The sequence below is a fragment of the Trachurus trachurus genome, assembly GCF_905171665.1.
Source record: "Trachurus trachurus genome assembly, chromosome: 10".
Lineage (NCBI taxonomy): Eukaryota > Metazoa > Chordata > Actinopteri > Carangiformes > Carangidae > Trachurus > Trachurus trachurus.
In genome coordinates, this window is record NC_139894.1 from 18,852,280 (window position 1) to 18,866,004 (window position 13,725).

General features: G+C 41.5%; 1 protein-coding gene across 2 annotated transcripts in view; it reads left to right on the top strand.

Annotated features, from left to right (window-relative positions):
* trpc7b (transient receptor potential cation channel, subfamily C, member 7b) overlaps positions 1 to 13,725 on the top strand; it is a gene marked incomplete at both ends in the record, with an annotated part of 42,401 nt that overhangs the window by 24,179 nt on the left and 4,497 nt on the right. For both annotated transcript variants that reach the window (XM_083980809.1, XM_083980810.1), the window contains 2 exons: positions 526 to 790; positions 13,293 to 13,488. In XM_083980809.1, coding sequence (XP_083836935.1) covers positions 526 to 790; positions 13,293 to 13,488 — 461 coding nt within the window. The remainder of the gene's footprint in view (positions 1 to 525; positions 791 to 13,292; positions 13,489 to 13,725) is intronic.

The following is a 13,725-nucleotide window of genomic DNA, read 5'->3' on the forward strand; positions in this document are numbered from 1 at the left end:
CTGTCAAAGCATATGTGCTCAAAAGTCAAGATTATGCTCTTTTGAAACATCTCTTGCAAACTTTACTCAGTGTACACTGTAACTGTTTGCTCAACACTGTAGGTTAACCAGCTATAACTTGAAGAAGTAGCGATGTGCAGGTGATGGCTGAGTTCCACTTTGAGCTGTAGTACAGCGTTAAAGAAAACACTTTACTTTACTAACCTCTTGTATCTAGCATTATATACACACTATATAAACATCTAACCAACAGCTTGTCATACATTGTAATATTGTAAGCAATTATTAATGCATCGTATGGGGAATTAAGTGACGATTTACCACAGACATTAAACTAGCCATTGTTTCAGAGAGATATTCCATGAAAGCTGCTATTAGTTACTCCACATTGCCTACGTGGCTTACCAAATTTGAGAACAAGTTTGCCTCAAATCAAATGAATACACAAAAATGGCTGGTTTGACTCACATAACCATACACGCTTCACCTATAAAACTACTGGTCTCTGTCTTTCTCCTCCTCCAGCCAGGAACAAGTGGCGTCCATCTGATCCCCAAATCATCTCAGAGGGCCTGTACGCCATCGCTGTGGTGCTGAGCTTTTCACGCATCGCCTACATCCTGCCAGCCAATGAAAGCTTCGGCCCACTGCAGATCTCTCTGGGGCGGACGGTCAAAGACATCTTCAAGTTCATGGTCATCTTCATCATGGTGTTTGTGGCCTTCATGATCGGCATGTTCAACCTGTACTCGTACTACCTGGGGGCCAAGTACAATCCTGCCTTCACCACGTGAGTTATGCCTGGCTGTATACAGTACAGAGTGAATGTGCGTAACCGTGTGAGCAGACAGTGGTTATGCATATAAACATGTAAATGTTTGTGTCATCCTCACTCATACAAACATACGTAAACGCCCTCACTAAGGCAGACACAGCGCAGCTACATGATGATAATTATTTTAAATCTGATAGGTATGTTCAACCTGCTCTTATGCTACCTGGGAGTCCCATGTTACTACTGTTGGTATACCAGGCCATAGAAGAAGAAAAAACAAGACAATCATTGTCCCGTGTCCCCAGACACAAGACTGTTTACTGGGTTCATTAAATGCATGGTGCTTTATCAGTGGCAGAGATCGAACTTTAATCTCCCCTCAGGCCTCGTGCTGGCAATCAGGCTGTTTGTTAAATTTAATAAGGAGAATGGTGAATGGGATGCTTCATTTTTAAATCTATAACAAACACTGGTCAATAGTTGATGTATCTCACAGCTTTAAAAGATTTGTGGGTAGAAAACAATGGAAAAAAAGAGAAGCGAGCACTCAGAAAAAAGGATTTAAACTTTAGGAGGTGCACGGTTACAGCTAAAACAAAAAAGGAGGAAAGCCAGCACACTCACAATCCCTTCAAAGAGTTTTAATAATAATAATAATAATAATATAGTAATAGTAATAGTTATACGCCACAGGCTATTATTGTATTTGATAACTGAAAATCATTCATCAACACTCGGTACCATAAAAGAGTTTCCGCTGCTGAAGAGTTCCATGTAACCTGGTTATAAGGTCTTATTTGATAGGGTGAAGTGCACATTTTAAACTTAGTCAATTTGTAGGCCTACTTCAAGGCTGCAATGCATAAAACCCAATACAACATAACATTTGTTTAAAATGTTATCCTCGTCAGCAACAAAGTCTGTTGATTTTACTGCAGCATTGGCACATTGAGAATGTTGTGTTATATATCAACATGCTTGTAAAGCAATCAACCTGTCCAACATCAATCTGAACAACAATGCCTCTGCCGTCCTCCGTCATTTTAGTTTATCCGTTTCTCTGCCTGCCTATCCCTCAACATCAGCTGCAGCCAGACTGATGCTGGATCTTTCACCGTCATTGTCTGATATTTGTAGGAAAGTTATCCATCTTTGGCCCCTGACAGAGTATTTCAGTCTGATATCATTCATCTCAAAAATGAAAACTCTCTCTGAGGTCTCTCTCTGTCACATGTAATTCTTCATTTTCTCAGAGGAAGCCATTCCACAGATGTTGACACTGCACCATTTCTGCTCAATCCAGCAGAGTACAACATGCTTCACATGTTGGTTTGTAATTATGTCGCCACATGCTATTCTACTCTTCTATTTGCATTTTTCTTATAGTTGATTTAGATTCATTCTTCATACGCTGCAAGAGCCCTAGTCCTAAACAGTTTAGAGCAAAAGACAAGTTCAAAGGAAAACTACACACTGTAGAGTATGAGAGTATCCAGTAGTAGAGTATCTTATTTATGCTCCTTAGCTCAATTCACTTTCAAGATTTTCTGTATTAAAACACATAAAGAAAAATGGGCATGAACACAAAAGGTTGTTACAGCAGCCTTCCCATCCGTGACAAACTGCTGCCAGATGTTAGCATCTGTCCTCCTCATAAACATAAACCCTGTTTTGTGGACTTATTTGCAGTTACTGGTTTATGGTACTCCCAGTAAATCAAACACCACAGTTTACAGTGGAGTTATTGCCTTGCACCCAAGTTTTATCTCCCAAATACAACCAAAGTTGGATGATTAAACATGATCAACTAACAATGACCTCAGAGCATTGCCCCCATGTTGTTGTCTCTGGTTGTTTTGGCAAGCTGTGCAATGATTGTGCTTTTTGCTGTGCCAGACTGCTCGTCTGTGGATCTGTCTGTCCGCCTGTTCTTTTTATCTATTTCTGACCTGTCTGTCTATCTTCTGTGCTCTTGGGTCTTTGTGTTCACTTGATCCAAAAGGATTTCTCTTAAGTATGTATGTAGCCTGCACTCTGTGTCCATTTACTGTACACACCTTTTCTAAGCATCATCAGGGCAGAAAGTTATGAAACTGCAGCATTTTCAGTCTACAACACAGATATAGTTGATAAACTAGATACAGTAGGGTTGAATGCCACGTGTGATAACAGTATTTACCGGTCTATGTATTAGTAGCAGCCTCAGTTAAATGCACCAGATGTTTTCACACCTTTATCTTCACATATAACAGCACATAACAGCTGTAACATATGAGTGGCCTGGGAACAATTTCCAAATTTATGACCTGCTGAGCATTCAACATAGATAGCATCACTAATGATTGTGTGTGTGTGTGTGTGTGTGTGTGTGTGTGTGTGTGTGTGTGTGTGTGTGTGTGTGTGTGTGTGTGTGTGTGTGTGTGTGTGTGTGTGTGTGTGTGTGTGTGTGGGTGTGTGTGGGTGTGTGTGTGTGTGTGGGTGTGTGTGTGGGTGTGTGTGTGTGTGTGGGTGTGTGTGTGTGTGTGTGTGTGTGTGTGTGTGTGTGTGTGTGTGTGTGTGGGTGTGGGTGTGGGTGTGGGTGTGGGTGTGTGGGTGGGTGGGTGGGTGGTTTACCATACTGACTTTCCCTGCACCTTTGTGCTGTGCATTTTCAATAGCTCCACACAGGGCACAGGGGTCTTATATAGACTGTGAGTTCTGCTTGGCTGCCCAAACGGCACCAAAGATCCAGACAACGTGATGAGCGGACAGACAGAGCAGCAGCATCAGAGGGGGTTAACTGACAGACCGGCAGATAGACAGGTAGAAACAGACTCTAATGGAGTTTATATAGACTGTCAAGACAGAACATTCACAAACCAACAGTTAATGAAGACCTTTCAGAAAGCAAAGGACAAGTTCAGAAAGGACCTTGGACCCTGTAGATTCAAGTGCCTTATCACCATAACACAGTCATTCATATCATGAGTGCAAAATCCAGCTTTGTACATCGCCTCCTTATCACTTCCCTCCGCTTTAGAGATCTATATCGAGGCTGATTTCAAAAATCTGAGTTAACAGTTTTTGTTTTTTTTTATATATATATATTTATTTATACCACTTTGGTGAGTTAACAGTTGTGTTAAAAATGGAAACCACTTCTGCCTGTCTGAACAGCTACTGACTGCAATTCATCTTAGTCGTATATATATCTTAAACTGTACATCTAATATTCCTCTGACTGATTGGCTTGCCGATTTTCAGTCCCTGGGAGCTACAGAGAGGTTTTTAACCTAAATGAACCCCCTTTAATGATGTTGTTGTTGCCACTCTTACCACCAGGGGTCAGTCTGGCTTTAAATCTCAGCCTGTGTGTAAAGTTGTTGATGGTGCAAATGCCTTTATTTTTGTACTGTTTCTAATTACTTGTTTTGCAAAATCTAATCAACCTTTTTGTTCAGTATTTTCCTATAATTATCTCATAGAATGTGTCCTCTGTGCACAGTGAGGCATTCTCAAATGTCTCTTTTGTGTCTGTGAATTAATTCAATTATTAGGTGTGACCATTTCATATGACTGTTAATAATAGGGTGCCCGATGCTGAGCACAAATTGTGAATTCTCCAAAGAACTATCTTTTTTTCTCCCTGTCAACATATAGTATAATGCTTGTGTGGATGTGGGTGTACATGTGTTTGAAACCAGTTCTGTGTGTGGGGGGGAGAAGAAAGAACTGGTCTGATAGCACTGATACAGGAAGATGAGGCGGGGAACCAGGTGGAGGTAGTAATGATACACCAGAAGGGGTGAGGAGATGGAGGGTGGATGGGTGGAGGCTCAGGTTGTCACACTCTCTCAAACCTATAGACACATTCACACAAGTTAAAACTCACATGCATATAGGGCTTGATAAAGACCTAGCAGTAATAGCTACATATACCTAATCCCCAGTGGTGTGTAGCTATAGACGGGAATCTGACTCACTGACACATTTTTTTTTTTTTAAACACACACGCACATACACCACATACTGTTTGGTGAGTGCCCACGCAGTAACGTGAGAAATGTGCAAATACACTTAAGCAGGGACACACGCACATTCACAGGTCCACTCTCTCTTTTGCATATGCTATAACAGGTGCTTAGGTGGGCAAACAAACACTTTTGCACACATCAGTTCACACAGACACACACGCTTATCAGGATTTTGATTTGGACAGTGCTGGTGGAGCAGTGGACCTGCCTCTATGTTCTAGTCAGCCATGCATGACAACACTGCACACAGAGAGTAACAGACAGTGAGAGGACAGGGGAAGTAAAGGCAGAAAAAGGGAAATGTGGATGAAATAGGAAAGCATTTTGGAATAAACAGTTGAAAGCCAGGCAGATTTAGAGCACAGAGTTGAGGGGGGAAAAGGAAGAAAGGTGGTTGAGTCTTTGAAAAAAATCACTATAATAATTTAATTGATGATGAAGTAGGCACGGTGCAGCACAACCATAGGGACAGGAAACAACAGTGGAGCAAAGTACATAGATGTAGTCAATTCATGGGAAGAGCAGGAAGACAGATGAGGGATGAGGAGAAAACCACAGAGACAGAGGAGGGCGTTTTTGGCTCAGCTGTCTGTTCAGGCAAATGTTGGCGACCAGCCAGGATGGATAGACAAAAGGGTAAAAAGAGGAAAGAGAGAATGAGAGAAGGTCAAGCAGTCAGCAGTGTAGGCTTAGCACAGATTTAGTCTGCACACATTTTATCTGTAACCATTTAAACAGGTGGGAAGGGAATAGTAATCAGAAAATAACTTGTTGGTATGTACAGTATAGAGATTTCATCAGTTTTCATTTCTCTAGCTCCAGTTATGTAACGCAGTGATTAATATCTGCTCACTTAATTGCCGTTTACATGCCACAATGTGCCACTTATATATCAATGTTATATCAGCAAGGCACATTAGGTTGCTCTGGCAATATGGACTTCTTTTCATATCAGTGAAACATATTTATATTTGAATTGAATTCAAAGACACAATGTCTGCTGAGATGGCATGGGTAAGTCAGGAGAAATATCAGATTAAAGCCAAGGACAAAGGCATATAATGCGATGTAAATAAAGAGAGACAGAGAGAGGGCAGGGGTGCAGATAGAGAGAAAGAGATGAGGGGATAAAAGAGCGCACATACAAACACAGCGATGAAGATGCAGGCAGGAATGTGAATCTGAAGCTGGGCTGAGGAGTGAGAGAGTGTCAGAAGGGAGGAGAAAAAACAAAGGGAGCGTGAACAAGAGTCTAGAGTGACAGAGTTGAAACATGGTGGTGAGACAAGGATCCTTAGCGAGAGAGAGAGACAGGGTCTGAAAGAAGGATAAGAGGTGGGTGAAAGCAAAAGGGATGGTCATGTCGGGGTGAGCAAAAGAGAATTTATTAGCTCCGAAGGCGAGGCTGAGGTGTCATGTTCAGCCTTTACCAGTCAAGCACATCTGAATGTCAAAATGAGGAGAAGAGGCACAATTACAATTAAGCGAGACAGACAAAGAAGGGAGACACAAAAATAACCAAAAATAATAATAACCATGCTTTCATGCAGTGTGACCACTACTGCCTTTAAGATATCAACGTCACTCAAAGCAGTGGCTTTTGTGCCATTATCATGACAAATGATGCCAAGCGTTCAATTTCCCTCTTGGTGAGACGTGATCCTACTGAATTGGTACTGAAACTTCATCTTTGTACTAAAATGAATTCCTTTTTTTTGTTTTAGAGCTAAGAAACATCAACAGGAGCCTTTTTACGTCAATGACCATGACACTTGACAGCTGACTTCATCAGCCGTAGTTAGCTATGACTGTCATAATTGTATTGATATTTGAGATTTGCAATTTATTCTCACGTACCCCTGTTTATTGTGCTCAACATACATTCAGTAATATAACAATATGATTCAGTTTCATGTTCCAGGAGAAAAGGCCTTGGGGGGATGTTGTCAGAGCACTTTGTCTGGAAAAAATAACACTGTGATGATAACGTAGATAATGAGTTTGGCTGGTGTTTCAGGGGCATAAAATTCTCTAAATCCGATAAGGGACAGGACAGAGCCACTAATGTTACTTACACTGTGATACAGCAGCCTTCCCGTCCTGCTCCCACACAGTGAAGGTGTTAATTTTTTCTTTTTTCTTTTTACCTTACAAAACCCAAAGCCCCCAAAAATAATCTCTAAGAATTCTTTGTCTTTGTGCTTTTGGTTTTATCACTGCACATTGCTTCAATATGTGGTGAAATCCAAAGTTTGCCTGGTTATCTTTGTTAACCTCGGACTGGACAGTAGCTTTAGTGAATGCTTGACAGTTTAAGTTCTTATAACTGAAAAGTGCAAAGGAAAAAGTCATTTTCCAGCTATTTTCCTGGTGGAGTCTTCAATGTAATGAACGTGAAATCGCATATTATAGCAGCCACAATCAATCTCAACACACTGGTTTGTGTTGCATTTAATGAAAAGATGAAGACAACACAGGCGAACAGAGAAACTGAAAGACAGACAGCGAGGGAACTGGCAAATTAAAAAAAAAAAAGAAAAGTTCAAAACACCCTTAATTACAATTGCTCGTCTTGTGGTGTCAGATTCCCCACCCAATAAATTTTCTCTCACAACTTGCCTGAAGACACACAAAAACAGTCTCATTCTGCATTGCTCTCTGTCTGCCTCAATTTGTATCTCTCTGTATACACGCATATATAAACAGATAGCTCCAGAGATGCACACATCAGTTTAGCATCACTCTTAAACACCTTCACAGACAGGAAAGTAGGATTTATACAGGAGCACTATACATTTATTCATACTGAAATTTATATTAAAAAGCCAAGTAGGCAAGACCCCACCCCTACTGTCTAAACTCAGTGTTATGTTTAAGATGTTTTCTGTATGCACCTGCTTGTTGAAAGACTACAGACTGTAGGAGAGGAGAGCAGAGGAGAGGAGAAAGGAAAACTGAAAGAGAGGTGATGGAGAAGAAATTTAATATCGTGCTAATGACTGAAGGGCAGATGCAGGAAGGCAGAGCAGACGGCTTGGTGCATCAGTTCACGTCTACTTTTACATTTGCATTTCTGGCCAGTGTCAGAATATTTCTATAGATTAAACAAAGAGGAAAAATATACAAGAGGAAAAAAAATAATGGGGAAAAAAGGATAAATCAAACAAACAGATTGAGTGACAGAAATTGCTAAAAGCGGCTGGGATGAAAGATGTAGAGAGCATGAGAGCGGGAGGCAGGGTGATGCAGAGAAAGATATAAAAGCAATGGCAATAGGAAAATAATGAGAAAATGGGTGTGTGGAGAAACGAATGGGAGGCTGAGATGATAGCGAGAGAGCGAAAGAAACGAAGACAACGACAGACAAATATGAAGCATGAAGCAAGAGAGACTGAGAGCATGTCTCTGGGGTGGGAGAGGTTGATTTGGGCCTGTCAGTGATTGGGTTTGGACTGCTCCTGCGGGGCCAAAGTGACTCACCAGTCTCCCCCACACAGACACACACCATGCTGTACGTGAAGTGTGTGTATGTGGATGGTAGAGAGAGAGAGAGAATAACAGAGTCAGTTCTTTACTGTCCGTGTCCTGCATGGGTAAGAGTTTGTGTGTGTACTGTAGCCATCATGCTGCGTGAAGCCTATTTGGAGCTGCCACTCTTAATAACAGATAATCATACACTGTCCATCTCTGTCTCCAGATGCCCACTATCCCTGCTGATTCACGGCCTGTTGTGCAATGGCACAATGCTGTTATAAAACACACACACACACAAAATTAAATAATCTCATTCTTTGGTTGTTAGAAAACTCTTCCATTATCTCGAGCATCGAGTGTCTCATCCATCTCAGCAACAGGGTATTGCATAATACACACATGACCAGTACCTCGGCTAACATTAGCAGAAGACAAATTCAGATTTATCAATGTTGTGATCTCCAGGGATACATTTTAGATTTTCCATAATTGCACTTCCCTCCCTGAGAGATACAGGATCTCACGCAGATTCTGGTGAATTAATTTAGCAGAAAACAAGGTGAGCAGAACAAATAATGATGCACAGGAGCCCAGGCTGCCCAGAAATCAACGGCATCCGCAATGGAAGAATAAGGATATGTAGCCATGTACAGCAATACTTTGTTGACTGTTGGATGGTTCAATTCAGAACTGACGAACAATATATAAATAATCTGCCATGTGGTGAGTGAGTAATTTTAGTTGTGTGCGTGTTTTTCCCTGTGGTCTAATGACACATTTATGTTGCCTGGAACAAAGCACTTCATCATTAATCTACACTCCCATTTGTGGAACATGGAAATCTAAATCGAGAGAGCATTTCACACGGGTGGGATGGAGAGTTGGAGGATTTGATTTAGAAAAGCTAAGTGGGGTATAACATAATCAAGACCAGATAATTGTCCTCCTTTTTAAATTTTTGTGTCATATTTTAGAGCCACAGGAAAGCATTTTTTTTTATCTTGTAAGCGAGTCTCCAGAGAAGTGACGAGACATTATTTAAAGAGAGAAGGCTCAAAATAACAGGTTTTCAAGGCAAGTCCACCAAATCACCTTCCCCAGCTCTCCTGATTGCACAATAGGCTTGTGGACGTGTGATGTGAATAGAGAGTGAGACGGTGGTGTTGAAAGCAGCCCTCAGTTGGTGTTAGTCGTGCAGCAATGGCCGGTTTGATGTCCAGACCAGCTATTACCACAACACAAAGAAGAAAGCCACTCGAGGTCTACTATGAACACGCGTGAATGTGTTTCTGCTCACACATGCATTTAGTGCCTGGTGTGCTTGCCTCTGCCTCTCAGTGTCAGCAAGTTCAAATGTCAATGTGGTTCAGGAAAAAAAAAGTTTCTGTGTTGGTTAGGTGCTGATTAGTGTTGGTTGGTTTCAGGATAAAAAAGGATTGTGTAAAACCACTGTTCAGTTACATATTATACTGTAGGTAAATCTCTCTGCCCAACTCTTGTGAATGTGATAGTTCAGTAAGGCCTTGAGTGAATGTATTCAAATCTGGACTCAAAGACAAACTGTTTTTTGTTGGTCAAAGGTCAGACCCACTGCAACCACACAAATCATATAGGATGAATGACAACATCCTTATGTTGAACAAAAAACATTATTCAAAGTCATAAATCTCAGATTTAGTTTGATACTCAACTGATTACGCTAATCTTTAGAACTGTGAAGACTGTGTAGATCATTTGTGCTACTGGGTTGAAAATGGGTCAGATTGATGTAACAAGCCAACGTTGCATTGTGCGCATTGTGTTTTGATGAAAAGACCAAGACCAGGATTTCATTGGACATCATTTCCGTTTGCTCTCTGACAAAAGTGGTAAACAGCAGAATCATCCAAACTCAGTCAGCTGTGATCAAGTTAGTAAGCCCCTAGACATGTTAATTAACACAATAGCTTAGCTTCCATTGTTATTTTATGCTTGTAATTCAACTTGTGAACATAATTTTAAAGACACGCTGAAGCATGGAAACTTCTCTGTTGCTCCCTCAAGGGGCACAACAGAGGATACAGACACGGAGTCAATCAGGCTTTGGACTCAGGTTTAACTTTTAACTAAGTTTTTGTGTAATTAGAGAACCACAGAATTCTACTTTATAACTGTTACACAAGCATGTATGTGAACTGCACCTGGACTGGTTGGCAGAGAAAGACAACTGTATGGAGGTAGGTTTTGACAGCAACTGATAATGCATTATTTATGTGTTCAGTCCTTGCTTAGGGAAACTGCCTTATGTCTTGAGCCTGTCAGAGACAGTAGGGGTCAGGGATCAGGGTTCAGCTGTCGATAGGATTTAAGAGCAGTTCATCTGTATGAAAACATGGGAACACCTGGGAATTTTAGCGAGCATGGTTTAAAGATTGTTTCCATGACTAGTACAGCAGCCTGGACAGGCTCTGCATGACTTTCTGAGAGCTGGACACGTTTCCTTCCAAAACAGATGAACAAATGAATATTTTGGTCTTGGCTCAGGAAATCTTAGAAACTGTGATTCCATGCCAATTTCTTTAAAGCACTTCTAAACGTGAATTGATTTGTCCAACCAACGCCATCCTGCTGCCACTGCTGTTTCTGTTACCATGTTAAACTAGTGTCTCTCTTCATAATTAGTTAGACACATCTAAGTCACAAAACTGTTGAGGCAAGCTGTAGATTTTGTGAACCTGTTGGCTCTGTCATCTGTTCTTTCAGCTTTGTGTCACATGATCAAGTTTGGCTACTTAAAGGGGAACTATTATGCTCATTTCAGGGGCTTTTGATGTGATATTGGACCCCAGTGGAGCACTATTGAAAGTTTTTATTGATTAAAAAAACTCCATACTTACCACATACTGTGTACTCCTCTGGCTCTTTCCTGCTTCGCTCTGAAATGCTTGGATTCAGCGCTCCCCCGCCCCCTTCCCCACCTACTGTACGACACCGACTCTGCTGAGATTGGTCAACATATCGAGGGGCTGCTGCATAGTGACACGCCCCCTCTCACATTACCACTGGGCACTGAGGCCAGAGCCAGGCAAGTTGCCATATAGGGGCTTCCGCTGAAGTTGTGACGTGACAAAAAGAGACTATCCAAATTTGAGTGTTTGCATCGGTTCCGAGCTGCCTGTTACTGCCCCTGGGGATTACTTCATGGCGCACCTACCTCATGATATGGCACTTCCAGGTCCTCTAAAGCAAGTATCCAACATTTGAAACATATTCATAAGTCTGAAAAGCTGGAAAACAGTAGGTCCGGTTTAAGCTATTTTAATGAGCTTAATTGGAATAACCCTGAGATTGCAGACCCTTGCACACTTTTAAATTAAATAGAATAATAATAGACGTACCTGCTTGTTGTCCTGCCATCATGCAAGCAAATGCTCTTGGCGTCAGTGTTAGGTTTAAGATTAGGTGTGGGGTTAACACAATCTTCAGCAATCAGTATAAAGCTGTGTGTATAACCTCATACTGTACATCCAAACCATATACTATATATATCATTTATACTGGCCATTAAACATGGGTTTCAGCATAGGTGCAGAGATGTAATCCAGAAACGTTCATTTGAAATTATGTATGAACAGATGGCAATGGGGGTCTTCAAATGGTTTCACCCTAGTTTGATTCGTATCTGGTGGGAACAGTCAATGTGTTGGTAAATGTTTCCTGGAAAGCTCTGTCGTATTGAAGAAAATCTGTTCGACAAAGACAGAGCATTTTAGATGTTTTGCAGCTTAGCAGGGGAGAGAAAACAAACAGACCGACTCTCTCACGGATGTAGTCTTGAAGGTTAAAGAGTGTTTTGCTTTTCGAATCTGAAAGGTTAAAGCTGAAGCACCTAGAGGAGTCTCTGTTTTCCTGTTTGTGAGAGAGAGGAGAGAAGAGTATGTGCCTGTGTGTGTTTGGATCTGGCTCAGTCTTTTTATGCATGTGAGAGTGTGTTCTTTTTCCTCCCTGTGCCAATGAAACCGTGTCTCTTTGAAAGAAGTTAATTTGGAAGATGCCCTCAGCTCCTGACCATGAGCCTATAGATCTTCTCTCCCCACAGCCTCCCTCCGACTCCATCCCCTCCAGCAATCCGAGCAGGCGGCTTCTTCCTCCCTACTGAACCCCCCTCTGTCATCTCAAGCCCATGCTTGCCACTCAGCCATGGAATATTTAACAGCAGACATGTACCTGAATGTCAATGCTCACACAGGTCTTGCAGCTTTGTGCTGATTTACCTCATCTCTTCTTCTGTCTCCACCCTCAGAGAATGATCCCTCAGGATGAATCATGATTTGACTCTAAACCTCAGACTACATTTTCAAATGAAACATCAGTGGTGCTTTATTTATAATACAGCATCTACATGTCAGAGGCAGTCAGTTGGACAGGAGTGGCTCAAGATCTGTACGCAATTCAAACACAGCCACAGTCAGGTGTCTCCGCAGTGAACAGTCTTAGAAATTAAATTCACACTGACCTTCGAATTAAGCACACGTGGAAGACAATTTGACCACATGAATCTCGAAAATGTTGGGTCTAATTAACTGTGGGTTGAAAAGGTTTCCTTGTGTATCTCTTTTGAATACACTATGCAGTATGCAGTGAGAAATGTACCTTTACCACAGCAGCGTTCTGCTTTTCTGTTTTGTTCAAAGGTTGCGACAGGACAAGGCTACAGACGTATTGGTACGAGTTGATTCATTTCGTGCTTTTATTGTTTTGCAGAAGTCAAATAGATTTTTATGAATGTGTGCGTGGTCGGTGTGTAATAGGTGCTTATGTTTTTGTGTGTGAGTGAGAGAGAGAGAGAAATGGGATGATGTTTTAAAATCTGACATGACTCATCAGATATTTCAACACCGCCATCTCATAAGCCCCACAACATTAAAAGGTTTTTCCTGCATTCACATGTGTGTGAATGTGTGAGAGCAACCACTAATAGCTTTTATGTGTGTATTCACTATAATGCTTTCTCACTGTCAGGTTTCCTCTCTCTCTTCCTTCTCTTGCAGTGTGGAGGAGAGCTTTAAGACTCTCTTCTGGTCAATCTTCGGGCTCTCTGAGGTGATCTCAGTGGTGCTGAAGTACGACCACAAGTTCATCGAGAACATCGGCTACGTGCTGTACGGCGTCTATAATGTCACCATGGTGGTAGTCCTTCTCAACATGCTCATCGCCATGATCAACAGCTCATACCAGGAGATAGAGGTACTTAAATAAGATGGTCAGACAACACAGAGAGGGTAGAATATTGTCAACAAGTCAATAAGGATCACTGTTTGATCGCCTCTGTGCCTACAGGGGAATCAGAGACTTCATTTAAAATACCACGAGCTGTGAGAGATCAATACAGTGGCGACAAACAAAAACACAGAATACTGAAAACTGAGGGAGAAACAATACCGGTGGAATCTTCCAAAATAAAAAAAATAAACTGAAACTTTT